Below are 26962 nucleotides of genomic sequence, written 5' to 3'. Positions count from 1 at the left end.
ATATTCCTTCAGGCCTCAAAGGGAAACAGCCTGGATTGCCCTGTGGTAACAGGACCTGAGGGTGATGCTGATTTTGGCTGCCGCTGTGAATGGGCTGGTCCTGGTACCCTATGGCAGCTACAGGAGACTGCAGGGAAGGCTGATCCTCTGTGCTGGAGGTCTTTAAGTATCAGATCAGCAGCCTCAGGGCCCTCTTCTTGCATGCTGGTGGCTGACCTTGAGCTGCACAGTCTGGGGGAACTGAAGGATGACATATTTGGTGACATGCGTGTGGTTCAGCAGTGCAATAACCGAGCCATTGTGGAGGTCACCAAGGTGCAAGGGCTGTGCCTCAGAGAACAAATCCAGATGTTTGGGCTGCATGGAACAAAATATCCCACGCTGTAGCATGGATAATTAATTTTTCCCAAAGTCTCACCTCTTTACTCTCCCAGCAGAACCTGCAGGCACCCTGCAAAGCAGAGGCAGGAGGGTAACACCACCCTGAGTAGATGTATGGGCTCCGTGATGGATACAGGATGGGTCAGAGGGCATCCTTCTGTGTTGTTTGATTAAGATCTTTTCAGGATGATTGGAATGGTTATAGATATGCTCAATAGTGTCCATAAGCTTTAGAGTTGAAAGCATTTTGTTAGCAATAATTAAATACAACTGCTACTTGAAGTGTATAAATCAGGTGGTTGGGAAGAGAACCCTCTCGTAAATCTCCCACAAAATCAATATTCCTCCTGTCAGGTGTGTAGCAAACACTTTTTTAAATTCTGCCAGTCACTGGCATTGTCAAGTGTAGTGCCATAAAACTTACAGAATCACACCTTTGCCTTGGAAAGAGAAAAGCAAGGCAGGACTTTCTTCTGGTGACAAAGAAACCAGAAAATAGTTAAAAATAGAGGAACGCAGTCCCCTTGGATGGTGAGTCCCTGTGGGGATGCTGTGTCCCCCAGACTGCTGCAGGGAGGCACAGCCTTGGGGGTGCAAAGCTGTATGGGGGCAGGTCGGATGGCCGGTCCCACTGTCACCTCTGGTGTGGGTATTCCCGGGCACATCCCTGTTAATGTGTGAGAGCCTGCAGGAGCCCTACCGCTGAAACGTCCCACGTTTGGCACAGCTTGAGGTGCCTGGGAGCTGCAGACGGAAAATCCAGGCACTTATCTAGCTTGTTGCTGTGCCAGAATAGGGCAGTTCCCAGGATTAGTTTTTTTTCCGTGGGCCAAAATATGTGTAAATGGCTTTAAACAATAGAAGGATTTCTGTTAAGGAGAGTGGTGTGCAGGCGCAAATAGGGCTTTAATTTATATCTTAAGGGAAGGGTGTGGGCTCTTGCAGTGGTGTTTTTGAGATTCTGTTGGAAATTAGCTTGGTTATTTTGGTTTTTTTCCCCCCGTGTTTTATTTTAAAGCTTGTTTTGGGGAAAAATTGTTGTTTTCCAAATTACAGCTCTCTCAATGTGTAGCTGAAAACGTCAGGAAAGGGGATGCAGTTTCAGAAGCTTCCACATATCTGTCTGTGGCAGGGTTGATAAAAAATGGAAGCTTTAACCAGAAAAACAAACAAAAATAGGTAATATCACTGTCACAGATAGGTTGGGCTGCTTTCCCTGCAGGTGACTGCATTGCAACCCACGCTCCCATATAATGTGCTGTGGAAAAGATAAATGGAGAGCCGAATCGGAGACTTATGCCCTCAATTAATTTTTGTTCCACATAATCGGAGATGCTGCATGCCTTTCCTTCAATATTTAACTGCCTGGCTCAGAGGATGGGGCTGCTCTGATGCAAGGGAAGTTGGGATTCGCTTTATGTTTGCACAGAAATCCCATTCTGATCTTTCTTTCTTTGCCTGAGGGCAGGGATTCTGATGCTGGAGATAAGTTTTGTTGGCAGACACTTTTCTGCTAAGGAGAGGAAAGGGGAGAGGGGAGTGATATGTGATGAATTCTTGAAGGAATAAAATTTCCTTGTCTTCAAACATCCTCTTCTCTGGAGTCCTCTGTGCTGCCCGGAGCCAGTGCCTGCGCTGTCCAGGGCACAGTCACTGGGGAGCAGAGGGAGAGCTCTGCTCTTGGTTACATGCACACAGTCCTCAGCTAAGGGAAAAAAGGTGTCAGTACAATTAGTGTGTGCTCTCTGCAGATTTACAGGCTGTTGAATAGGTTTCTCTGTTGCACTAGGTTAAAAAGGGATGGCTTGCTCTGCTGTAGTTTGAAATTGAGACCTGAATTTAGTTTCTGGTTTTTAACTCAACCCAAAATCATAGTTAGATTTTCAAATTCAGACTGACAGAAATGTCCCTCTCCCTTCTCTTTGTGGAAATTGAGGGCCTAGAGCCCAGGATATCTGTTTTTATGGTGTTTTTACTGATTCACTGATCGACTTAAAAGCAGGAGGGAAACCCAAGGTTTCAGTTTTGGAAAGTACAAGGGGGCTGAGCAGTTTTTGCAGATCCAAGGCACCCTTAAAGGTGCATCCAATGCCTGGTCTGGAGCTACATCCCAAACTGGGGGCTGGAAGAGCCCACTCTGCCCATGGATATGGAGGGACAGCCAGTGAGAGTGGAGAGGCTGCCTGGCCTCTGGAGCCTGACTGGTGAGGAGGATGCTAGCGAATAAAAATAGAGAGGGAAGAAGAACCCACAAACTTGTAGTGAACATAAAAGCTATCCACATGAAAGTTCTGGATTTGAATATTTACCCAGGCAAGGGCAGTTTAATGAAGAAAAGTGGCAGCTTTGAGAGCACTGTGTGGAGCAGACACAGAAAGGTGCATTTGCTCTATGGAGCTTCTTGAGGATGGTTTTCTAAAACAACTCCTGGCCCTGCTGCCTTGCACTGGGAATGGGGCTCCAGGAGCAGCTTTGCACAGGAGCCCCGTGGAGGGAAGTGAGCGCTGAGTTGGTTTAATGCTCTGGGTGGCTCTTGAACCAAGTGTGTAAGCTGTGCTCAGAAATGTGTCCTACAAACCAAGCCCTTCATGGCTGTGTCTGCTGAATCTGAAGACTGAGCTCTTCAGCCACTGACAGAAGCGTTTGTCCAAGTGGGGGCCATCACCAGGTTGCTGTTGCTCCTCACTGAGGTGGCACTGGAAAGGGCAGCGTTTCCAAGCATGCTGATGTGGGGGAGGGCTGCTTGACACAGAAGGTCTTTCCTTTCCTTTTTTTTTTTTTTTTTTTTAAGGAAGCTCACGTTGAAATATTGATAGGAAAAAGAATGTATATTGTGCTGTGTTGAGTGTTTACAGGAAATATATAGTGAAAATACTGAGGGGCTTTCCTCAAACAACTGCCAGTATTGTCAGGAGTGGAACAGTTGGGAGGAGGAAAGAAAAAGACACTTTCAATTTTCTATTACCAAAGAAATTTTTTGACTTGCTGCTTCACTTTTTAATTCTTGCTTGTATTTCATTCCCTCTGCTGGGAAGGAGCTTATTGAAGACAGAGAGATTATCTGGAACTAGAGATAAAGTGGCTGAACCAAAATGTTTTAAATTCTCTAGAGAAGAGTTTAGCATTAAATTTTGATCTTTACATTAAGCTAGAAAAATAATTTACAATGCTGTGCCTTCAGCACCACACTGCCCTTTTCCATCAGGCAGCAATGAAACTTCTTTTGCTGCAGATGGTAAAACAGTATCTTCACTTTAGGAAGGTAATTGGGGCACAGATTAAGTTACTTACTTTGCATACAAGAAACCTGTGGGAAAGCCAAGAATCTCTCCTGAAACTCCCAATTTCTGATGAGATCTCTCACCCAGAAGACTTCTGTATCTGCTTTTCCCCACCAGCACTCCAGGGCAGAGTAGGAGTTTTGCTCCCTAAGGGGTCTTGGCTGAAATATTTTTTTCTTTTTCTTTCTTTTTTTTTTTTTAAGTGGTACTTCCTGCAACTTTCCCCATCATTCCTTCAGGAGGAACCATTCATTTGGTAATGCTGAGCATCTGCTGCTTAAAATGCTGCAGAAGCCTCGAGTGAGGAAAGGAGCTGTTTGCTTCTAAGATACCAGTGAAATTAAATCATGCAGCACCAATTTTGATAATTTTCACTCCTCGGTGTGGTTAACCTGTGGGTGTTGTGGAGCTCACAGCAGAGAGAATCACACGGTGCAGGCAAGAATTTACCACCAGAAGCAACAGCCAGTGAGGGACAAACAGCTTTCACCAGCACATTGTGGCTGGAGCTCAGGACTAGAAATAATAATCCTGAGGTGGTGGTGTAGCTCTTGCAGTGACTTTGCTGCCTGAAGTCAGGCAAGTGACCTTGTTCTGTGTTCATGTGTTCATCAGTGGATGCTCTTGACTTCTGGAGAAGGGTTTGTTGCAGATTATTGTGAAGGCACTGGCTGAGGTGTTTGTCCAGCAGTTGTTTGATGTGCTGCCTTGGGCTGTGTTTGGGGCAGGTGTGTCACCAGTGGCAGATTTCTGACTTCAGCCTTACCATGAGCTCTGATGTCCTGGGGGAGATGGTGGTCAGTGCCCACCTGTGTCACAGTCCATGCACAAAGATACACACAAGGGAGATGGTACAACCTCCTTCTCTCAGTGGCTTTCTAGCTGTCTCTGGATGGTGTTTTACAGCTGTTGGGCTCCAGTGAGCTCTTCCCCTCAAGCAAGTGATGAAGGGCTGCTCTGCTGCTTCCTCCAGTCTTTGGGGAGGTCCTGGCCAACAGCAGAAACAGCAACACAGAATGTGCATCTTCAGCCTCTCTGTATCACCCAGCAGGGACAGTCCTGAAGGAGAAGCCTGTGGGTTCCTCACTGGTGCCTGCTGCTGGAGGATGGGTTCAGCAGAAGGGCTGCAACAGGGTGCTCATTTTGCGTTTTGTGGGGCAGAAACACACAGATTGGCCTTGGCCCTTACAAGAAGCAGGAGGAGTGAATTTGGCAACTCTTCACTTTGCCATGGTGCAGTTGACTCTTAGTGACATAAATAAATCAGGCAGCCACCTCCTCTGCCAACTGCTTATGCACTCAGATCCCTGCTATAGGCTTTCGTGCTGGATTTCCAATTCCAGCAGAGAGATTAGCTTGATGTGGGGAGGAGAGGGCTATTTCTGACACTCTTCATGCCACTGACTTGGCTTTATGCTGCAGACACCTCACCTAATCGGGCCCAATCCTGCAGGTGCCTCCCCACAAGCAATCCAGTGAATGGGAATGATCTCCTTGACTTCAGAAGTGGCTCCACACATACCAGGGTCTTGAATTTTCCCTTTGCTTGAAAGATACATAGCTTAAAGAATTCTCTAGTTGCTGCACTATTTTGTTTCAAGGTGTTCCATTCAAGGGTTGCTCTTCCATGGTTTGTGTTTGATTCTTTTTAAGTGGCATAAAACTGAAATCAGTTGATGATACTTAAGTGAAGGACTCTTGTAAGTGTTTGTGTTCTGTGTCAGTGTCACACTGTGCTTTGACTAGTGCCTTGGGGAGATATGGTGGAGGATTTGCAGGTCTCAGCTCCAGCTTCACCATCTGGTGGGGAGAGGGGGAGGTTCTCCAGCCTCCCTCTGCAGCGTGGCTGCTTTAATAAATCCAGCCCCAACCTCAGCAAGGTTATGTCAAAGTGTCTGCAACTCGGATGCTTTGTAGGAAGGTCAAGGGAACAGCTCTGAATGTGTGCTGGAGCAGGAAGATAGGTACCCTCAGTTTTCTCCTTTGCAGGATGCAAGTGCCAACCTCTAAAGGTGAAATGGGAAAGAGCAAAGAGTGTGTGCATTGGGACCCCTCGGGCAGGGTTGGTGGCACAGGGTGCACTCACTCACTCAGGAAACTCTCACTTCCTGGAATCACAGTCTGATCTTGTATTGAGAGTGAGTAACCAGTGCCCGGAAAGTCCTTTTGGGCTTAGTGAGGTGAGTCTTGTCCTAAGGGGAAACAAAAGGTACAGGAAATGCAAATTGACAAGAAATCCCACGTTGGTGTTCACCAACACGTGCAAGCCCTTCACAGGGACCAATCTTTGACACAGTTTTCCCTGCTGCAGCACCCGAAGGAAGGGGATGGCATGAGCACCCTGCCTTCCTTTTGGCCCCTGAAATAGCCCCCGTTGTCCCTGTGGGGCTGGGGGCTGTGTGTGCCTGGGAGGGTGTGCTCTGTGTGGTGGCAGCAGATCTGCTGAGCTCATGGAAACTTGGTGCCATCAAACACAAAGAACGGCACTTTCTTTTTGCCTCCTCTTCTTCTTTAAATAAAACAGAAACCAAAGTGAGATACCTTGCAAACCTCGGACACCCACACAGCCACTTCTGTGTCGCTTTGCAGGTAAACAGTTGCTGGGGACTGAACCTATAGTGCTATAGTTGGCCTGACTGGTTTGTGCAAGAAGTCAATGTGCCAGTTTTATGGTACAGGGGAGAAACCAGGTCACTGGAAAACAGGCAGCCAGAGTGATGGATCCAAAGTCTTTCTGAAGCTCTGGGATCCATGGGGGGTTGTAGGGAATTATACCTAAGTCTAGGAGAAGTTGAGCTGTGTTTCCTTCAGGAAGAGCTCTCAGGGAGACCTTTCTGCTCCTTTAGAGGTTCATTTGCTGGTTGGATAGAGGAGATGCTGGTGTTTGGTACTTCCAGAGATGTCTCCATATTCGTGGAATTCCCCTCTGCATTTCTCTCCCCTTTGCAGACCAGTTGAATCTCCCTTTTTATCTGTTGTGAGAGCAGAGGTGCTGCTGGAGGATGAGCTGTGTGCAGGAAATCTGAAACATGGGCGAACAGAGCCACACATGTCCTCTCCTTGTAAATCCATGTCCTGTTGCTGTTTCCCAGATGCACTCCTAAAACCACCAAGAAATCTTCCAGCTTATTTTGGGAAATGCTGAAATAAGGTTTCTTTGCCTTAATAATCCTGCAGAATTGTTTCTACTCCAGGTGTGTTTTGGAAAATATTTGTTCATCTTTTAGCAAACAATGGCAGAAGTGGCCTGGAAAAGGAGCGGGGTGGGAGTGCCTCGGTATTTCGAGAGGCATTTCCTGCCCTTATCTCCCCTCCTTCGAGGTATTGTAAACGGGACTTAGATCTGCAGCCTGTGTTACTGCAGTGGAGATCGCCAAGAAAGATACCTCCCCTGGAATGCCTTCGAGGGGCAGGAGCCGAGTTCACCAGAGGTGCTGAAGAGCGTTCCAGCAAAGTGCCTGTGCTTGGGAAATGTGACTGCCCTAAAATAAAAGCTTCTTGGAATGTTCATTTATGCATTTTCTTCAGGGTTTCTGGGGACCCTGGTGAGTCCCTGTAGGCAGGGGTGAGGGGGAGCTGTGCGTGGCTCTCGTGCTGTGGAGGAGCTGTGGCACCCTTCCCTTGCTTTCCAGAGACAGACTGAAGTAATGGGTTGATATTTTCCATCTCAGGCAAGTGTTTGAATTTCTAGGTAGTATCTCATAAAAAAACTTGCGAGGATTTGGGTTTGTCCCTGTGGAACTAGTTCTTATGGGATTAAACAGGGCTTTTTATTCAGGTCTATCCTTAAACCCTCAAAATAAGGTTTGCAGGTGTTGCTGAAGCTGCCCTTGGCCATTTACTGGCTAAAGAAACTGTCCAGGACCTGCCTGTGTGCTCTGGCTGGGTTGGTTTGTTTTCAGTTCTCAAACCAATTATCTGGCGGAGGAAATGGCCTGTGTGGCTGTCAGTCTGCCCAGATATTTATAGGTAAGGTCAAAGCCCTGTGGAAGGTCTGTAGCAGTGTTTAGTAGGTGTGGCTGTCTCAGCCTGGTGAAGCTCAGTGGCATGTGGTGGATGTGCTGTGTGGCTTGGACACTTCCCTGCAGCCCCTCACAACAGTGCCTCCACCATGGGCTGCTTTGCCCTCGGACAGGGATAAGCCGAGGCTTTTCCTGGCTGGGCTGGATGGGGTAAGGTTTGATATCCTCACCACGTCTCTCACCTGGGTCTAGCTACCTCTCTTCTGCTATTTTCCCCATAGATTCTTTGCATCCATTGCTTATGAGATGTTGCTTCCCCTCTTTTGCAGCAGGAGAGTTGAGCAGGGAATGGGTTCCGCTGTCCCCTTGGGGCTTTCTCGGGTGCTTGGGAATACTTAAGTTCTCCAGAGTCTCCCCTTCCCATCAACACTTTCTTTTTGTTTTTTCTTTTCCCCCTCCAAGCTGGCTGAACAACAAGAGCTCTCTTGTATGTGGTTATTTGCTTCTTACCTGGATTTGGCATGCTCACCTTGTGTTCATTGTGCTTTGCACCGATGTGTTGGAAAGGACTCGTTCAGTTTGCCTGTGATGTTGGATTTATTTCAAATGCACTTTTCCCTGTTGGACCGCTCCATAAATCTGGGATGTGTTTCCTCCTCCCGTGCAGCAGGTGACTGGGCAGCTGCCCATGGGTCCCTGGGTGATGGCTTTGTGGGTAGCACTGCTCAGAGGTCTGTGTCGTGGTCACACCAAGAGTCTGGAGCTGTGAATTAACTGCTCTCATCTCTGTGCTTGTGGAGCCTGAACAGCAAAACCAGAGTGATTTAGCATGTGGTGAAGAGAAAACACAAAGGAAGAGAGAAATGAACACAACCCCCGTGTTTTTAAGAGCTGAGGCAGTTTAAGTGTTAGCAATACCTCCCTGGGAGCCATGTCCTGTCTCTCTGTCCTTGGATAGGGCTGGGCTGGGAAGGGGCTGATGGATGAAGAAGTCCTGGTTGCATGGTGGGGACACCTGCAACGAGGGGTGATGGCTGTGCTGGAAGGGATCAGCTGGAGGGAAGGAGGTGTGTCTCGGTACTCAAGTTTCTCCTGAGTTGTCTGATGAATTATATCAAATATGTGCAAGATCTTTGCTCGTTAAGACTATTCTGCTTGTAAGAGAGGGCTGGTGTGAACTATAGGCATGAACACCATGCACACTAGCACTGCTGCTTTATCAAGAGGGTTTTACTTGGATGTTTGGAGTGAGGGAAGGGAGGAATTAAAAAGGGGGAAATCACAAAGGTTAGTGAGAACAACCAAGCAATTAAAACACAATTAACTGAGCTGCCTTTTTTGGGGTGGAAGGTGTTGCCTGTTGTGTTTTCCAACAGTCTGATGTTAGTTGCTTGCCTGCATGGAATGAGGAGACTTGATCCCTCATTTTTTCCTCCTCATTGCAGGTTTCCACCATATTCTTATTGGACGCTGCAATGGGCCCTCCCCAGCTTGGCCTCAAGATGCTGGTATAGCAGCAGGTGGCTGTGATCCAGAGGACCTGTGGTGGGACACTGTTTCCCACTGGGACATCCTTCCCCACCCCTCTCTTGGCAGAAGCAATGGATGCCCACGTGGACCTCCTGACCGAGCTGCAGCTGCTGGACAAGGTGCCCACTCTGGAGAGGCTGCGGGCAGCCCAGAAACGGAGGGCTCAGCAGCTGAAGAAGTGGGCACAGTATGAGAAGGAGATGCAGCACAAGAAGAGGAAGCATGAAAAGAAGAGAAATGCTCTGAACCGAAAGACAGTGTCTTTTGAAGCCAGTGTTTCTCTGCTGGAGGCCTCTCTGAGGAACGATGTGGAGGAAGGTACGGCACTTGTATCTGGCAGCTTCTTTGTCTGGCTCTGTGTGAGGCCCTCTGTTGTGTGCAGAGGCATCTGTGCTGTCATCCATGCCCTGGACTGCCCTTGACACATGGTGTGTTCTCTAAAGTGTTACCATCTCTGATATAGCTGTGGGGTCCTCAAAGCACCGTGTGACACACCAGCGTTACCTCGATGGGCATCATGAGTGGGTGCACAAATGCCAGGATAGGGCAGGAGTTATGACTGAGACTTAGGGAAAGGAAGGCAGTTTTCATCTCTTTCCTTTTCATACTTCCTACTTACAGGAGGTGTGAAACCCTCCTTTGCCTTGTGGGTGTGCCTCTCAGTGGTTTTATAGAAGTCTGTCGCAGGGATTTACATGTCAGTGTAAATCTCCTCAGCTTCCCTGCTTGAGGGCATGGATTGAGAGCTACATGGATGTATGAATTTTTTTCCAAAATACTGTAAAGCATGGCTTTGCTTAGTGCTTCCTATAGAACAGAACTGCATATTGTTCAGAAATCGGTTTAATTACACCATTTCAAAGTGGATCAAAGTGCTTTGCTTTTGCTACAAAATCTCAAGGGAGGAGGAAAAAATATGTCTAAAAGTCAATAACCATTTGCCTCAACACAGCATGGGGAAAAACTTGTGAGCTCCGGGGAACCAGAGAGTACTTTTTTACAGAGGAGTAAAAATATGTCTTGGAGGAGAGCTGGAGCAACCTTTGAGGCTGCTGCTCTGCAAGGCAGTGAAATTGGTGTGATCTTCCTGACCCCAAGGCCGGGAGATGCTCAGCCAGTTGAGCATCTCTGCTAGTGAATGCTGCTCTGGTTTTCAGCATCTTCTGCAAGAAGCAGTGTACCCTTACCTGGTATGTGGGTGGAGGACAAGGACCTCATCTTGTCCTATGAAGAATCTCCCCAAAGTCACGTCCCTGTTTCCAAGCAGGCCTTTTGTGCTCTGTAACTTCTCATTTGTGCGTTTTGCACGTGTTTGGAAATGGAGCACGGGCAGTGGTGCCTGCCTGGGTGCCCTGTTACAGCATTTGCCAAGTCACCTCTGCCTATGCTGGCAGGTACTTGGCAGGGAATGGCTTTGGTTTTTGTACCCAGCCATTCACCTGCCAGTGACAGGTCATGGCTTTGGGGTGGATAACGAGCATTTCATCGTCTTCGTGCTGGTGCCTCTGCTCAGGACTTGGGCTGGAAGGTGTGGTGGGTCTGCAAGAGGCCTAACCTCATAGTTTTGCTTTTGGCACTTTCTCTATTTGCAATTTGGAAGGAGGAAAGCTCCTTCCCTGGCTGCCCTACAAATACTTTCTCATTTTGTGAGGGGTGCACAAATGGTGGAGGCCCTGGTGAAGGATGGTTGTGCTCTATGATGGCAGTGAGCAGGCAGGGCTGGTATGTGTTCAGGCAGTGACATTAATGTTCTGGTGCCAGGGGTTCTGTGGATGAAGGGTTTGTACCACATGTGGACATGGATACTTTGCTGTTGGGGGTGGAGGAGTTGAGCTTTCAACTCCCAGCTTTACTCTTTCTCTCCTGCGAGGGAAAATCCATCACTGCAGGTCTCTTTGGTGCCATAATTGTTGACCTCTTTCCCTAGGCAAGTCCAAGTAGCAGGCTTGAACCAGCAGGTGCTGTTTCTGGTGTGATGCTGGTTACACCAAACACAATAAAGAGACTTTCCTGCTGATGGAAAATCAACCTCCCCACCTGCTGAAGATGGCAGGGGCAGTATTCCTGGGGCACAGGTGCTTCCCTTGGGTAGCTAAATTTTTCAGATGCTTTACTTTTTTACACCAAATTTGTTATGTGCTCAATTAATATAAGTCCTAAAAATAGTGTGTGGGCAGGTTCTGTGCCTGCTCTGCCCTCTCTGTGCTGTGGGACCAGTATAAAGGGAAAGAGGGGACAGAGTCAAATGGGAAAATTCCTTATCAAGTGCCCTAGGTCAAAGTGAGGGAACGCGTGGGCTTTTGGAGATCCCAGGTGATTACTTTGATATATGAATCATCTTTTGTTTCCACGTGGGAAGTCAAGGGGGAGGTGAAATATAAATGATTAAGAAGTTGAGAAGTCAGTGTGAGGAAGGTTGGAGCTGGGAGTGCAGCTGACACGTGTCACCTCCAAGCTGCCTCTGGGCAAGTGCACCACTTCTTCGTGGCTTTTCCATGCCTCTGTGTTTATTTTTCATCATTCTCACTCCTGAAGTGGGAGAGGGGATGGTAGTAGGTGCTGTGCGATGAAATCAGGGAAAAGAAAGTGGAGTTGGGTAGTGAGTTGGCTCTTTGTCCCAAAGATGTCTTGGAGCTGTGATGTGATCTCCTCCTGATGGAGGTGGTGAGTTGAGCCCTCTAGGATGGAGTCAGTGGGTGCAAACCCCTGCCTTTCTCTTCAGGGAGCAGCCCCGTGTCCCTGAGGAGCTGAACGTGCTGATTTCACTGTTCTTTGCCTGCCTCTTGCCCAGATGTAATTGAAAGAGCTCCTGTGCACCCACATGTATCTGCAGCACCTTCCCTTATCCCTGTTTCCTTCTGCCATTGATGGCACAACCACTGGGCTCAGCCACTCTGGCTTCCCACTCATCCTGTGACCTCTCTGACTCTGCAGATGTGACAGGCTTAGAGAAGAGGACTTCTTTAGCACGTAAGAAATGCAGGTTCAGCCACAAGTGACCAGGCATGTTGCAGAATTGCTGTATCTCCCAGGTAACAAGTGATAGGGCAAGAGGAAATGGTCTCAAGCTGCTCCAGAGGATGTTTAGGTTACTGAGAAAAATATCTTCCCCAAAAGGGTTGTTAAACATTGGAATAGGCTGCCCAGGGCAGTGGTGGAGTCACCATCCCTGAAGGGATTTAAAAGATGTGTAGGTTTGGCACTCGATTAAGTGGTAGGCTTGGCAGTGCTGGGGGATGGTTGGACTCTGATCCTAGAGGGCTTTTCCAACCTAAATCATTCCATGGTTCCATGATCTCAGCATGGTGGTGAAGCAGGACAGAAGTCAGGGGCTCTTGGAGAGCATCAGCGTGGGCAGGAGCTATGAAGGGGCGATGGCTTCTGTCAGCTTGTTCCTCACATCTTCTGCAACAGATCTGTCAAAAATCCCAGATTTTACAAACAAGTTGCTATTAAAAGCTCCTTTGAATCTCTGCGGGCAGAACCGGGGTAGGGAGCCCGCTGCAAACATGCTGGTGGCAGATGTGAGTGGACAGTGACGCTGGGGAGAAGGAGGTGTTGAGCAGTGACCCCAGATGGAGGGCAGCACTTCCCCTGGGCTGCAGAGTGCTGCCCTGGACCTTCAGTGTGGAAAACTGAAATAGCTACAGACAGTTCATGGGAGAACTCCAAGGTGAGAGCAGAGTGCTCCCAGTTGCCAGACTGGACCTGCTCCAGTCTCCCCCATGGGAATGCTGGGGGGAGGGACATCACACACCATAACCTTTTAAAGTGGAAACATGTTCAAGTCCTCGCCCAGCTCTGAGCTCAGTCTGAGCTGGCTGCAGGAGGATGGTACACAGGGGAGAACACTCAGCCTTACAGAGCTTACAGGGAGCACAGTGCTGGATGCAGCCTCTGGGCTGTTCCAATGGCTGTGAAGGAGTTGCTTTATAACGCAATAAAGCAGCGCTTTATGAGCTACTGTACTGTTTGCAAAGGAATTGTGAGAAGAAAGACAAGAAGTTGCTGAAGGCTGTAGCCCTTCGAGGCTGTCCTGCAAGATCATGATCTGAAATTGTGGGGAGGAGGCGGGTCCTGCCATTCCCAGGGCAGCACCTCATCCCTGAAAACAGCCCTGGCTGCTGCAGTGCTGTCGTGTCCAGGTCTTTCTACATCACTGAGCTCCTCTAAAAGCAACCCCAGAGACTGGGGAGAGGAGCTGGTGTTCTGTAAATTGGAAAAACAGATCCCAAAGGTGGGTAAAGTGGCTGCTTGTACAGACATGTGGCATTTGCTGTCTGGAAGTCCCTTCTCACACCTGGGCTGTTTGCAGGGGGAGCTTCCGCTTGACTGACAGAAGCTGGAGGTGTTGGCATTAGCTGGGTGGTGAGCTGTGTTCCCTTCAGTGAACCAGTGGAAAAATAAAGACCCCCAAGGACCAATTGACCTTCCAGCAGTGCTGGAGGTACCCTGGTTTCTCCTGCTCTTGGATGAGAGCTGCCTCCCACAGGCACCTGCTGCCCCTGGCCATTTCTCTGGGAAGCATCCCTGCAGAGTCCTTCAGCTCCCTCCTCCTGGCACTTCATCCTGCAAGCGAAACTTTACTGGAGCCAGAGTGTTGCATGAAACAACACTTCTGCAGGAGTTTAACCATGCAGGCCTTTAGGGCTGGTGAGCCAGAAAGTGAGGGAAAACTCAGGTTTGATGACCTTGGACTTGGCATCCAGCAAAAAAGTTCCCATTGGCAGAGCAGCGGGCACAAGCTTGGGGCTTGCTGGGTCCTGTGCCAGTGTGGGGAGGTTTCCCTGGGGAGGAACCAGCTTATTCACATAAACACATCCCCATGTTTCCCTTCATGCTGACCCTTAAATACCCTGTACATGTGAGGCAGTGCTGAGCATGCTTCACCCACCCTTTCAGGAGCATCCGCAGGGAGTTCCGACTGTGCTCCCTTTGCACCTTTCTGGAATAAACTCAACCCTGTCGTTTCCAAAGGCACTTTTAAAAGAGGCCCTAATTAGTGTCTATAAATTGCTTTCTTTAACCTTTCCAAGTTGATGTGATCTGTTCCCTTGTTACTTCAAACCTTTTATGAGGTGCCTTAATTTTCCACCCACATTATTAATCTCCTGAAGCTTTTTACATGGGGTTCCTGTGTCCAAGTCTATGAGCAAGTGCATTTGTCTGTCTGAGAAGGTTTTTCTCCTGGGCTTTGTGCCCTTTGAAGGGCTCTGAAAAAAAAAACTCTTTTATAACCAGAAGTCTGAGTATACATCTGGGTATTTGGGAATGACCTGAGTCAGAAATTTAAAGTTTCTTTTCAATAACAAAGGCATTTCTTGAGTTTTAAATTCTCTGGGTGTGGAAATGAGAGCTCTCCTCTTTGGGAAGCTGTGTGTGGGAGCCCTCGGCAATGATGGATTTTGTTAATTTTGTAAATGGGTGTTGGTATGTCTTCCTAAAGCAAATTCATGTATTTGGCCATATTTTAACTTGGCTTTTTCATGCAATTTGGATGCGGTGCCAGCACAGGGTGGTTTGCATATGGCAGCAAACTGGAGGCATCTGGGAGCACGAGCGGTATTGAATCTGCAACTTTCTCTGTTGTCATAACAAATAAATAATCTTTTTTTATTGTCCCCAACTCCCTGAAATTTCAATCAAATGGGAAAATTATATCCATAAGAGCTTGAAATGCCAACTATTCTGTTTGGATATTACTGCTGAAAGTCCATCCCAGGTTTTCATGGGATGAGGCCCTCTCCCTCCCCAAATCTGGAGTCAACTTCAACATTTTGTTTCTTTAAACGAAGAAGTTTGATCAGAAATACTTTTTTTTAAAAAATAAGGTGAAATATTGGCTTAACTTCAGAATATGTTTCGCAAAAGATGACACCAGCTGTTGCAGAAGAGCTTTGGTTTCAGTGGGTCAAGCCTCTTCTTGACCCCTTTCAGATGAATTGGGATGTCTGTTCTTGGGACGCTGGTGCTTCCATTCACTGAGTTGTTTCAAGATGTGTGAGTTGAGAAACAGATTCTTTTCACAGAAATTCTGCATCTCTGGAATTTCTCTATTTGCAGCACAAGCAGGCTCCCTCCTGAACCCCCCCAGTGAGCAATTGCTTTTCTTGACTAAAACAAGAACCAAACATTTGTGTGGATGCACTCTGACCATCCTTGCTGAGAAACAGGGATGTAGGGATCCTGGCTGGAATTTTTTGGGGGTTTTTTTTGATCAGCATTTAAACAGCCTGTTCTCCCCAAGCACCTTGCAGGCCCAGCTCCCCACCCTCTCCTCAGTGGGCACATCTTTCTGCTTGCCCCTTGCTTCTGTAGTTCTTGGCTTCTGTAATGAAAATGGGTCATTTTCGCATCTTTTTGCTTTCTGGCTTTTACACATGTGCCAATTCCAGCCATTTCTGATACCACTGAAAATATTTCTGGTGTATCTTGTAATAAGATTACAAGGTAATGAATAAACATTGGATTCAAACTGCTTGTCCCACCAGTAAGGATGGTCTGTTTGGATTCAAGTTGTTTTTAATCAAACAGGGATTGGCCAGTGACGGTTGTCAAGATTTTGTTTCTTACTAGAAGTGGCTTAAGGCACTTAATCGGCTTCTAAAATTTGGCTACAGTGTGTTTTGGAGGAGAAACTCAGTGTCTCCTTGGTTGCATGTACACCTAAATGCTAACTGGACATTTCTTTGGTTTATTAGTATTGTCAATGGAGTAATGCAGCCGTGTGTGAGGACTATTCTGGCTCGAAAGGGGATCTGGGCAACGGGAAGGAAAGGCTGAAACTTCTCAGCTTGTGCATGCAAGGTGCACTAGGTAGGATATGTAAGGTCACCATCTGCTTTGCAAGCCCTGCCCGGCCAACTCACGGCAGGGAGAGCTCAGGATGCGGCCACCGCCTGCGCTGGGAACTGTCAGGACTTTTGTCAGCCCAAGGCGGATTATCAATGGGACCTTAATTCAACCAGGTGCCTGAGATGTTAACGTGTACAATGAGGTGCTAAATCAGTGGCATTTAACCTTTCCCTTCCCTGTCCTGGCTGATCTGCTTGCTGTGACCTTGGAGGCAGCTGTGGATGGCAGCTTGTTTTCTGGTGTCTAGAGGCTGCCAAACTTCCCAGTCTGAGCCTGACAATATTTGCCTGTATATGGGTGGCTTTTCCTAGCCAGTAACTTCCCAGCTTGGTTGTCTTTGTGATTTCCCTGGGAGGACTTCTGCCTGCCATCTGCACGAGGGGGACCAAGGCATGGAAGCACAGCCATGGCCATGGATATGGGTCGGATCAAGCCTTGAGAGCAGCACGCCTGGCTGCCTGCTCAGGGGGAAAATGGCCTGGAAGGGCTGAGGCTACAGCCCAGCCAGCTTCTTGCTCTGGGGGCTGTGACATGGGGTTTCTTGCAGGCAATTTCTTTCTTGCCTGCCTGGCTGCCTTCCAGGTGTGTGCTGTTTCCTATGCTCCAGTTAACTGCGTGTTTTGTCCCACTCCAATAGCCAAAAATTGGAGAGCATAAATAGCAGCTCAGTTGGGGACCTCTGGTGTCTTCTGCGTAATAAGCAGCAGAAATCTGGAGTAAAAGATGGTCTGTCTTCTCTCCTTGGCCATGAGCTCTGATAGCCAAGGCTCTGTCCCTCTGCAGGGCTGTGTTGTGATGCCTAATCCAGTTCTGCCAAAGGGACGTAAGACATGAGCCTGATGGCTCCCCAGGGCTCGCTGGTACCTGGCATTTTGCAGCATCATTCTGTTTTCAGGTGTATTTTGAAAAATAAAAAAGCCCAAACAGCTCACAACCAAAGCACCGTTTTCCAGACAAGTATCTAATTCTTCTTTTCAAATGAATGTCAGTGGGGAAATGAGTATTTTTGGGGGTGAAACCTTCTTGCAGGGAGAAACCTCATGTTGCTGCTTTACTCGGACTCAGTTGAAAATGTGTTTCCCGATAGGAAGAACTTGGCTGTAAGCTGTGGTCGCAGGCTCTGCTTTCTGCCCCTTTTCCTGTTCAAGGAGAATTTGAAAAGTGGATTAAATCTACTTTTTTCCCCAGATTTAAATTCCTGCCTTTCTGGAGTTGGGCCAGCTCAGCTCAGTTGGTGTAGATTTCTTCCTCCTAGAATCATGGAAAATAGAGGTTGAGAGGGCCTCGGGAGGTCATGTAATCCACCTCTCGCCCCAAGGCAGGATCAACTGTATCTAAAATGCTTGCTAATGAGGGTGGAGTTAGGTATCTTAGTGTATTTATAGGCACCTTCACAGCACCAGAGCACATCTACATGTGCAGGTGGCCCTGCTGCTCATTCAGTTCTGCATATTTTTCATACTAGCTTATATTTATCCTCCTTTCTTCTGCCTTGCTTCTCATCCTTACGCTTATTGACTGGGAGTTTTCCTACTTCTGTGAAGAATGCTCTAATTCTTTCTTTAATAGCAGTTGCTATGGCAGCTGGTTCAGGCAGTGCCTTATAGCTCCTTCTACATACACTTTCACTGTTTGTTTTTTCCTCTGGAGCCTGGCCAGGTCTTTGGGAAACCTTATAATTCTCTGCGTCTTGAGAAAAAAATAAAAGAAAAAAAATCATGTTCTGGTATAACCATTTAAAAACATCCCTATATCTTTGCCCACCCTCTATCCCGTCACTAAAGGATGCTAAATAGGCCAGGAAGCAAACTGTTTAATTCTGTCTGCTGCTGCATTTGTAATCAAGAGCCAAGATGCAATCAAACACCCTGCACTCCTTTTAATTTGGGGAACAAGAGGCCATGTGCAGCTCCAAGCAAGCGGATGCAGTTTCCACTGAGATCCCTGCAATTTGCAACTGTTTGTTGCTGGATTTGGCCTCTGGATTCCCCAGATAGAGTGAGGTAGACTGGCTGTAAATGCCACTCATGTAGGAAGATGGCTTTAGTTATTCTGGGATGTTCCTCCTGCTCTGAATACATTTAGTAGCAGTTTGCAGCATCTGTCAGTTTGGCCAAGGTTTTCAAGCCAGATTGTAATTCCCTTTTTCCTGGTGGTCTTGTCTGCTGTTCTAGGCTTTGCTTTCAAAGTGGCACAGAGGAGTGGTCTCTGCCTTGAGTGGAAGAGCACCAAGCTCTGAATTGTGAGGGGAAGCTTCCGAAGTCTCATTTATCTTGGTCTGTCTTTACCTGGGCTGACAAGAGAAATTTAATTAATTAAAAAAACCCCACCACTCTCCTGTGTAAAAAGACCCTAAATAACCCAACCACCGAACAAAATAACACCCACTCTTTTTTCTCCCAAGGGCTACTGCTATCGAGTTCACCTCTAATAAGGGGAGACTAGAGCAGGAATTAACCTGAAAGTCGCTCACAAATCTTTCTCCTTGCTTGCACCAGCCCTGTTTTAGCCTGGTTGACAACTGATGGTTTCTATTGCAGAGAAGTGTTACGGCTTCTATTTTGTCCATTTTTATAGCTACATCTGTCTGGAAACATTCACATTTTGGGTGGGTGGGGGAGATTCTGGCACCTTCAAAGTATTTCCACTCTGGTCTGATTTAGAGCAGGAAAGGTTGGAGATGAGGTGCTGGTACTTCCACAGTTCTGTTTGAAATGATAAGGCTGAACACAGTGAGATGTGATGGCTCACTGTGAATTATCCTGTCTGAAGGATTCTCTATGTCAACACCATCTGTTTCAATAACAGCAAACTTTTACCAGCCCGGTTTTATTGAATGGAAAGCACAAAGGGTGGAAAGGGAGCAGCTCCGCTGCACTGAGGTTTTTGTTGCTGCAGGACATTTGTGGTCTGCCCAATGGCTTGGGACAAGGAATTCACCTGGAAATCCATAGCAGTTCTCAGTCTTTTGGGGTTTGAAAGGTGCAGTGACCCTGCAGTAAAGGACAATCATTTCACTCACACTAAGGACGTGGAGAGAATTTTCTGCATCTGTCTGCAGGCATTGGGTTGAGATTATGCATTGTCAGAGAAGACAGGTCCAAACTGGAGTCCTGTGATTAACCTTCTGGAGAGCCCATCAGTTCCACAGAGACTAGGACCCATCTTAGAAACCTGGGGCTGGACAGTGTGCAGTGCTTCCATGGAGAGCAAGTTTCAACCTACTTCGAGTTCAGACTCTTCCTGTGACTCTAGAACTTTTCAGACCTGGTTTATTTTATTATTTCAGATCCTGTCAGTTTGTCTTTAATTAGCAAGGCTAGAGCAGGGCTCCATGGGAACTTAAATGGGCCTCTTCTTTTAATTAAAATTTTGGTTTAATAGCCTGAAATAGCGGGCATTAGAAAGAACCAGAGCTCCAGTGAAGGAGAACAGGACGGTCCCCGTGGATCTGCAGTGACATCCTCCTGGCAGTCAGGGAGTTATAGGGTTTTCTTTCCTCCTAAAGCTGATGCTGTCACAACAGTGATGCAAGTCCTGGATTTGATCTGAAGCTCCAGTCTAGGCTGTAACCAGCCTATTTCCAACCTGCTGCTGGATGCTGTGCCAAAAGCACAGCATGCCTGGGTTGGTAGGTGGCAATGGGTCACGGAGAGGTGCTGGAAGCCCATTTTGCTTTTACTAGAAGGGCCGGCGAGTTTAAAATTTCATCTTAAAGGGCATCTAAGCAGGATTCTCTGTGTGCTTTCATAGTAAATTTATTTCTCATAACTTCAATCATGCAGTTGTGAAGTAGCTATGAAAAAGCTGCTGCTCTGTCCCCTGACCCAAATTATTCTCATTTGTGGCAATTTTCCATCACTCTTCAGAGACAGGAAAGCTGTCATCTGAATGCTGGTCAGCACTGAGTGAGTGGCGTGGATTCAAGATTTGGGTCATCATTGCATTGTATCACTCAGTGCTCTAAGATTTACCATGTGTTTAGTAGTGGGAATATTTGCAGCATTGATCTGTCAGTTATCCTATGGGGAAAAAGTGAGCAGGAAATATTTCTTGCTTTACTTACACCCAAAGCCTTGTCTTTTAGCTCAAGAGCAATATTTGTTGACTGATTTTTCTCTCGTGAAATGGGATTGACAGCTTGGATTGCATATAGAGATGTGCCCAGAGCAGGGCAGGGTTTATGAGCCAGAGGTCTGGCCTTCTGGCTTTGCTTGATCCTTTTGTCATTCCTGTGGGTTTCACAGCTTCCAGGAGTACGTTGCTCACTAAGCCTTCCTGGACCAAGATCTGATAGGAGCACATTCAGCTACTGCTGACTGGGGGCTTCTTGTGGATCCCTGAGCGTTTTGGCACAGACCTCTAAAGATATTTGGGTATTTTAACTTCTGCTGCACTCAGTTTGGTTTGGTCACGTAATGCATTTGTGCTCCAGAAGAATACAGAGTACATGTGAAAAACACTCAGCTCCTTCCTGTGGGATGTCGGTGTACAGACCACCCGGTTAAGCCCCTCCTGCCCTGTGGTATTACAATATACAGACACAGCATTTTTTCCCCTCGGGGTTCGTCCTGATCAGCACCAGGAGTTCCCAGCAGCTGTGGAAATCTCTCACCCCTGCCATGGGGAGGAGCAGTTCCCTGGGACAGCCAGTACCCAGTGTGATGGGATCCCCACCCTTCTCCTTCCCTTCCTACAGGAAGGGCCTGTGGGTTTTCCAACCATGGAACAGGAAAGAAGTGGGGATCCTGTTTACCCACTGAGCTGGCTCACTTCTATTTAAAACTGCTCCTTGTCCCATTCTGCTTGTGGCTGTGGCCCCTCGTTTGCCAGCTGTCCTGTCTCTGCTGTGCCCTCTGGAAAAATGCTCCTCCAGGGAGCATCATGTGTGGAGGTCTTGAGATGCCACAGCTGGAGAAGGCTTCAAAACCCAGTGGGCTGAGTTGCAGGGTTAAGCCCCCAGCGCTGGTTGCTGTGTCACTCGGAGATGAAAGTAACAGCTTGATCACCCACAGACCTTGGGGTCTTGGGGGCAAGACAAGGACGTTTACTGGGGGCAGAGTTGGTCTTGCAGTTTTGCCCTGTCCCAAAGCAGCTTCTGTGTTAGATCCTAATAACATCCAGTGCAATATCAGCTCCTTGGGAGGTGTCAGATGGCGTCAGACCCGCGCATGGACATGGAGGTTGGGTGAGACTCATACAAAGCCTTGACTATGTTTGTTATCTCTCACTAAAATACAAGAGAACATCAGGCAGGGCCTGATTTTTTGTGGACATCTCTTTGCTCTTGTTGGGAAGTCTGAATTCTCCACAGTTGGGGTAGAAGCCTGCAGCATGGGAGGCCACCTTCCCACAGAGGACAGGGGGTGACTGCAAAGCAGGAGAACCAGGAATGCTTCCTGGGAGCACTCTGTGCTTCTTCCTGCTCCCAGTGCTATGGGAGGGTCTTGCTTCTGCACAGGAGCAGTTTGATTCATGGTTACAGCTCCGAGGGCTGTTAGGAAAGGCAAGCAGGGTGATAGAGCTGTGACTGGAGAGGGTTTACTGGTGGAAATGCTTGTGGGTGAAGAGGGGGGCTGGAGGTCTCTTGTCAGAGCAGGATATACACGCTGCAGGAGCAGGGCGAGCGGTGCAGCTCTTCCTGACTCTGGGACAGCCTCCTGAACAACAAAAACCTCATCAGATTTGGCACAATTTGTGGTGTACAGAGTGACTGTGTAAAATACTGACTTGTGGGCACAGATGTTTAACCTGAGCAGAAGAGTCACAGGCTGGGGGTGGTAATTGGAAGGAAACGATGTACCTGTGTTTGTGCATCCCCTGGGACATGCACAGGTCTGGAAAGCAGTGGGGCTGGCAGGAATGTGTGGGGACACAGCCAGGGTGGCCTTCTCTGAGACTGCTCGTGGGCAGGAGCTTTTTGCAGTGTCATTGCTCCTGGGGAGCGAGTTGTTCCCATGGGGTTTGGGGAGAGCAGGACTGTGAGTGGCTCTGTGGGGCTTTTTACTCTGCCAGCCTGGCTGTGTGTTGCTGTGAAGACACTTGCAGGACTCGGCCCTGGTGTTAATGGGAAGGCTGGTGGCTGTGCTGGGCAGGCAGAGAGTTCTTAGGTAGTGAGTAATGAGTGCCCTGCAGAGCAGGAGCATGGACACTCAGCAAGTCACTAAGTGGCTGCATTTAACTAAAATTAATGCCCCTTGTAAGCAGTGGTGGCAGCTCTGCAGAGCAGTGGGCTAATCTCACGCAGGAGAGGGTTTGCTGGAAGAGGTGATGGTGCCCTGGCTGGTGCAGGGGCCGGGATCCATACTGGGCTTTCCCAGGGAAGGCAGGCACAGTGCCCCTGGGGTGTGCATGAGTCACTGTACCCAGCTGCAGTACCCAGCTCTGCGAGCATCCCGAGGGAAGCACCAACACCCTGAATGCTGGGTTGTGTCCAGGATCACAGCATGGCACTGCCCTGCATCCTCAGCCTGGGATGTTTGGGGATCTGTGCACGGACACACCAGTGTCCTGTCTGCCATGCACCACCAAATCTGGTGCTGTCTGGAATGGACTGAGCCAAAAGCCTGGGTCTGGCAATGCAGACCTGCCGATAATCAGGGCAAGCTGCCTGAAGCAGGGAGAGGGGCACTGCCAACAGGCAACGAGCATCACTTACTCTAATTAAATATGAGGGGGCTTTTTTAATGGCCTATTTTTTCTTTTTTTGGACTTAACTGGGAAAGTATGCTGAGGGAGGAAACTGTCCTTGTTTAAAAGTGTCTACCCTTAGCCCACAAAGCTGGGCCAGATCTGCTGGTACGTGCTGGTGCTTTCTGTGGCCCTGGTAAGGAAAACAAGCGTAAGTATTACTTTATAGCTGTTTTGCTTTGCTTGATGAATCTGAATCAGTGTCTTTCTCCCTCCTAATCAGGTTAGTTTTCTTTTGATCTACCTTTGTTAAGGAAATCTAAACTGATTTAGCTGTTCCCATCTATTTTCCATTTGCCTGATTTGGTCTTTCCACAAGGCTGTCTCGGCTCTACCCTAATTACTGTTGAGTTGTCTGATGCTGTAGCAGCTGACACTGCTGTATAACTTTGTACATCTTAACCAGTATTCACTGGGAATTTTTTTGGCAGATGTTTTGTTTCATTTTTGGACAGATTAGTTTTAGATTGGCAAATGTACTAGACTTAAGGAGAAGACAATTGTTACTAGCTGTCAGAAAGAAAGCACTAATTATCAATCATGTTTTATTGAGCCTCTGTTGAACTGATTTGCTGTAGAAAACATAACTTTCTAGCTTCAGGACATCTGATTCTTGAGAGTTCTTTCTTGATAATGGTTATGTATGTTACAGCATAGAAGAGAGGAAAAAATTAGCTTAGGATTAAAATCCATGACACCCTGGAATTTTAATCACCTGTTTTTAGGAACATAAAACCGTTTTCTGTGCTGGTGTGCCATAAAATCATTGCGGATGTGTGTTCCTTGTCACTTCTGCATGTAAACCCTGTCCCTGCACGTGATTTACAGCATTCCCAGCCACAGCAGGGTTTAGTAAATATCGTGCCTTGTTTGTTTGCTCTCAATAGGTCCTAGTTTTCAAAACGAGCCTCCAGTTACTGTGAGATAAGATAAGGGTAGTTGGGGGAAATTTCAGTGTTCCTGCCTTGTTCTGTGACTTGCCTGTGGTGCTGCACTTGCCGGGACTGGGAGCAGCAGCAAGGCCTCGGCTTCATCTGAAATCAGTTTTGCAAAGTTGCTGGTACAGTCATTAAGTAAACCAGGTTTTTAGTGAGTTGTTCTCCACTGCAGTTGCATGTGCTATCTGAAATATCTCTCACTGGGCTCCTGTTGTTTGTAACACGCTCAAACTGACTGATGGGAGAGGCAGGTGGAGGTGAAGGGGCATCTTCCAAAGCAGCTCAGGTAGCCCTTCCCCATAGCAGACTGGTTTTGTTTTCCTCTTGGGATAAGTCCAACAGGGCAATTTTTATCCATCTGTTTTTCTTGTGAGAGGGAAGTGTTATCTGTGAGGGGAGATACAGTACCCTGTGTGGTATGGACATGTGGGAGCTGTCCCAGGAATGTGGCCAAGTAGGATCTGTCAGTGGGTCAGCATAGCCCGGCCCCTGTCCCTCACTGCTAGTTTAGTCCCAGGAATGTGCTTCATCAACAGCAAACTCCTCCTTATTTCCAGTGGGAATATCGGAGAGGAAGGGATTTCCAGTCAAGATGGGGAAAGCCTTGTCATTCAAATCTAGTCTGCTCTCTGAAGAAACTCCTTGCTTTAAATACTCTGGGTGGAGGAAGGAGGGACCAGATGGTTGCAAAGCATCTCAAGAACTGCTGACAATGTAAGGACCTTCTTATAAGAGCTCCTGTTCCTTCCCTCGTCCCCTGAAGAGCCTCCTTCTAATGCTCTTGGAATGTCACTGCAGAACAGAAACCCAAGGGAGGAATAGTGGGATTTGATCAGCCCTGAATAATTACAAACTTCTGGGACATGGGCTTGTGAGAGGGGAGATAAAGAGATTGTGCTGGCTGGGCTGCTGGTGAAGATCAGGGACAGTCATCAAATGTAGGCCTGGAGACCAAATATTCTTCATTCTCCACGTTGGTGATGGCATCCTTCCTGATTCCTAATTAAATGAAGCCTTGCTGCCACACTCCAAGCACTCTGGGTGATCTTGCTTACCCACCTTGCCTCCCCCACCTCTTGTAACTAGCTCTTCTTCCCCAGCCCAGGTCCCCCGTGGGGTCAGAACACAGGTCTGAGCCAAATGGGGACCTTCCCAAGGGAGTGATGCCAGCTGAGACCTGCTGGTGAGCCCTGGCTTCGGCTTCTCTTCTCAAAATACCCACGGACACAAGAACTGAACTCTGGAAATACAGGGCTCCCCATGGGGTCTGGTGGTGTCAGAGCTGTTAGTACTGAGGCTTCAGCTGCTTTGTCCAGTTCCTCTTGGCTGAACAACAGAGAAGACAGGGGAGAGTAGAGCTTTCTTGTGCTTAAACCATAGAGCTGGGACCTGAGACTCAAGGGCAATGTCACAGCTGTGCCATGGACTGTCATTGTGACCTTGGCAAAGAAAGGTCTCTCAGCCTCCAGAGCCTTGGTCTAAATCGGGCTGAGATGTCACATCTGTGAAACGAGGCAAAAATTGATTGTAAAATCCCAGGAGACAGCCTGGAACTCACTCCACTAATGGCAGCAGCACTTTGGGAGATCTCTGGATGAAAGGTGCTGTTGAAATTCAGATCTCTGAATTGTGTAAAATTTGCTGCTGAATAATTACAGGTTGCAAAAGCAGAAGGGTTGCTAAGGATCGCCCGTGCTTCTCTGGTAAAGTTCATGTTGCTGCCAAACTTGCATGAAAGTTTTTTCTGTAGTGTTTGCTTTTTAAAATGAAACCATATTTTCTCCTTATCTGACTAAAAAAAAAAGGGAGAGAGTGACTTTCTGCTTTTATAGACATTTCCCTTCCAGCACTGCACAGCAATGCAGCATTTCCAGTAAGAAACAGTGCTGTGGAGTAGAGGGTGATGTTTTAGCAGATTACTTGTTAAGTCCTGGTGTTTCCCCTGTGGTTTCCTGTGCCAGTGATGGTGTGAGACACATCTGGGCTGGCAGCAGCTGCTGCTGTGGCCGTGTCACACAGGCCTGGGTTTGAGGGGGCTGCACTTGGAGCGTGTCCCTACACACTGTGCTTCTGCCTTGTGCAGGCATTCAGACCTTGGCTATGTGGCACCACATTCCATGAATCCAGCGATCCATGGGAGCAGACCTAAGGGTGTGATCCCCAATGTACTCATTCTACACTAAAGGGGGACAAAGTGAGAGGGAGAAAAACCCAAACAGTGCTGCTCAGGATCAGAGTGGAGCAGGCAGCGGAACAGCCAGAGCAGATGGAGCCTTTCTAAAGACCTGGGCAATGTTAGAATTGCACAGCAGAGAACAAGAGTCTCTGATGAGGAGCAGAGGAAGGGAATGAGCATTGAGCTCCTGGGATGTGCTCAGCCGGCTTTCTCTGGGGGGACTTGTTTGGTATTAACTCAGGGCAGCTTGAAAAGCAGATACGTGTTTCCCCTGCCCTCCACCAAAACCACTCTTCCGTTACTCTAAATAGAAAGTTTCCTGTTTTATAATTGAGACTCTTAAAAACATTCATGCGGTTCAGGTCACCATACAGCTGCTTAGCTGAGGCCACAGGATACCTGAAATATGAGCTGAGGCAGAGGCTGTTGACTCTGGAACCTAATAATGCTTTCAAATGGCAATATGAACTATTTCCTGTTACACAGAGCATATTAGAGTATCCTCTTGCAAATACTGGCAGGCTGGCTCTGCGTGGAGTTTGGGGGGCATTGCAGTTCTGCTCCTCTGATCACCTGTTATGCTATTGTGCTAATGTAGCTGGGGAAGCTCTTCATGGACTCAAGCAGCTGCAAAAATTTCTCTTCTGACATCATTGCACCTGTTTATCTAAACACTTTTTAGGCTGTCGTTTCTATTAAAGCCAATTGATTTTTTTGGTGCATTTCCTTTTTGGTGCATTTCCTTTTTGGTACCCTGAAAGATTTAATTTCTAATAAGCTTAGTACAGACATCAACAGGTGCTGCCTGCTGCATGTCTCAGTAGGTAGATTTCAGTCCAATACATCAAAAGTTATTTCTGAACAGGTATGTAAGTGGGATCCTCTGTGCTGCTCAGATAAAAGGCTTTGATGTGTTGTCTGAATGGATTTGCATATGTTCTCATGACTTCCAAGAAGAGTTTTTTGTAGGAAGAAAGCTGAATCTAGCCACAGCAGGTGAATAGGAGGTCCTGGTTGAGTTATTGGCTCTGTAGTCACCATTCATCTAAGCCCGAAACATGAAATGTGTTCCTCATGCCTCACTTTATGTTGGTGTTCCCTGCACAGGTCACTGACTCGTGTGGCTCCAACCACAGTGGGATGATTCCC

General features: G+C 47.7%; 1 protein-coding gene across 2 annotated transcripts in view; it reads left to right on the top strand.

The window, feature by feature from the left end:
* PPP1R16B (protein phosphatase 1 regulatory subunit 16B) overlaps positions 1-26962 on the top strand; it is a 54345-nt gene that overhangs the window by 7494 nt on the left and 19889 nt on the right. The window contains exon 2 of one of the 2 annotated variants that reach the window (XM_027693913.1): positions 9070-9472. In XM_027693913.1, the coding sequence (XP_027549714.1) occupies positions 9226-9472 (247 nt within the window). In that variant the 5' untranslated portion in view covers positions 9070-9225. Of the gene's footprint in view, positions 1-9069; positions 9473-12375; positions 12828-26962 lie in introns of those variants that run through there. The other variant, XM_027693914.1, reaches the window with a different exon arrangement.

Source organism: Neopelma chrysocephalum, unplaced genomic scaffold, assembly GCF_003984885.1.
Source record: "Neopelma chrysocephalum unplaced genomic scaffold, ASM398488v2 Primary Assembly neopelma1_94, whole genome shotgun sequence".
Classification (NCBI taxonomy): Eukaryota; Metazoa; Chordata; class Aves; order Passeriformes; family Pipridae; genus Neopelma; species Neopelma chrysocephalum.
This window is presented reverse-complemented; position numbering and strand designations above follow the sequence as displayed.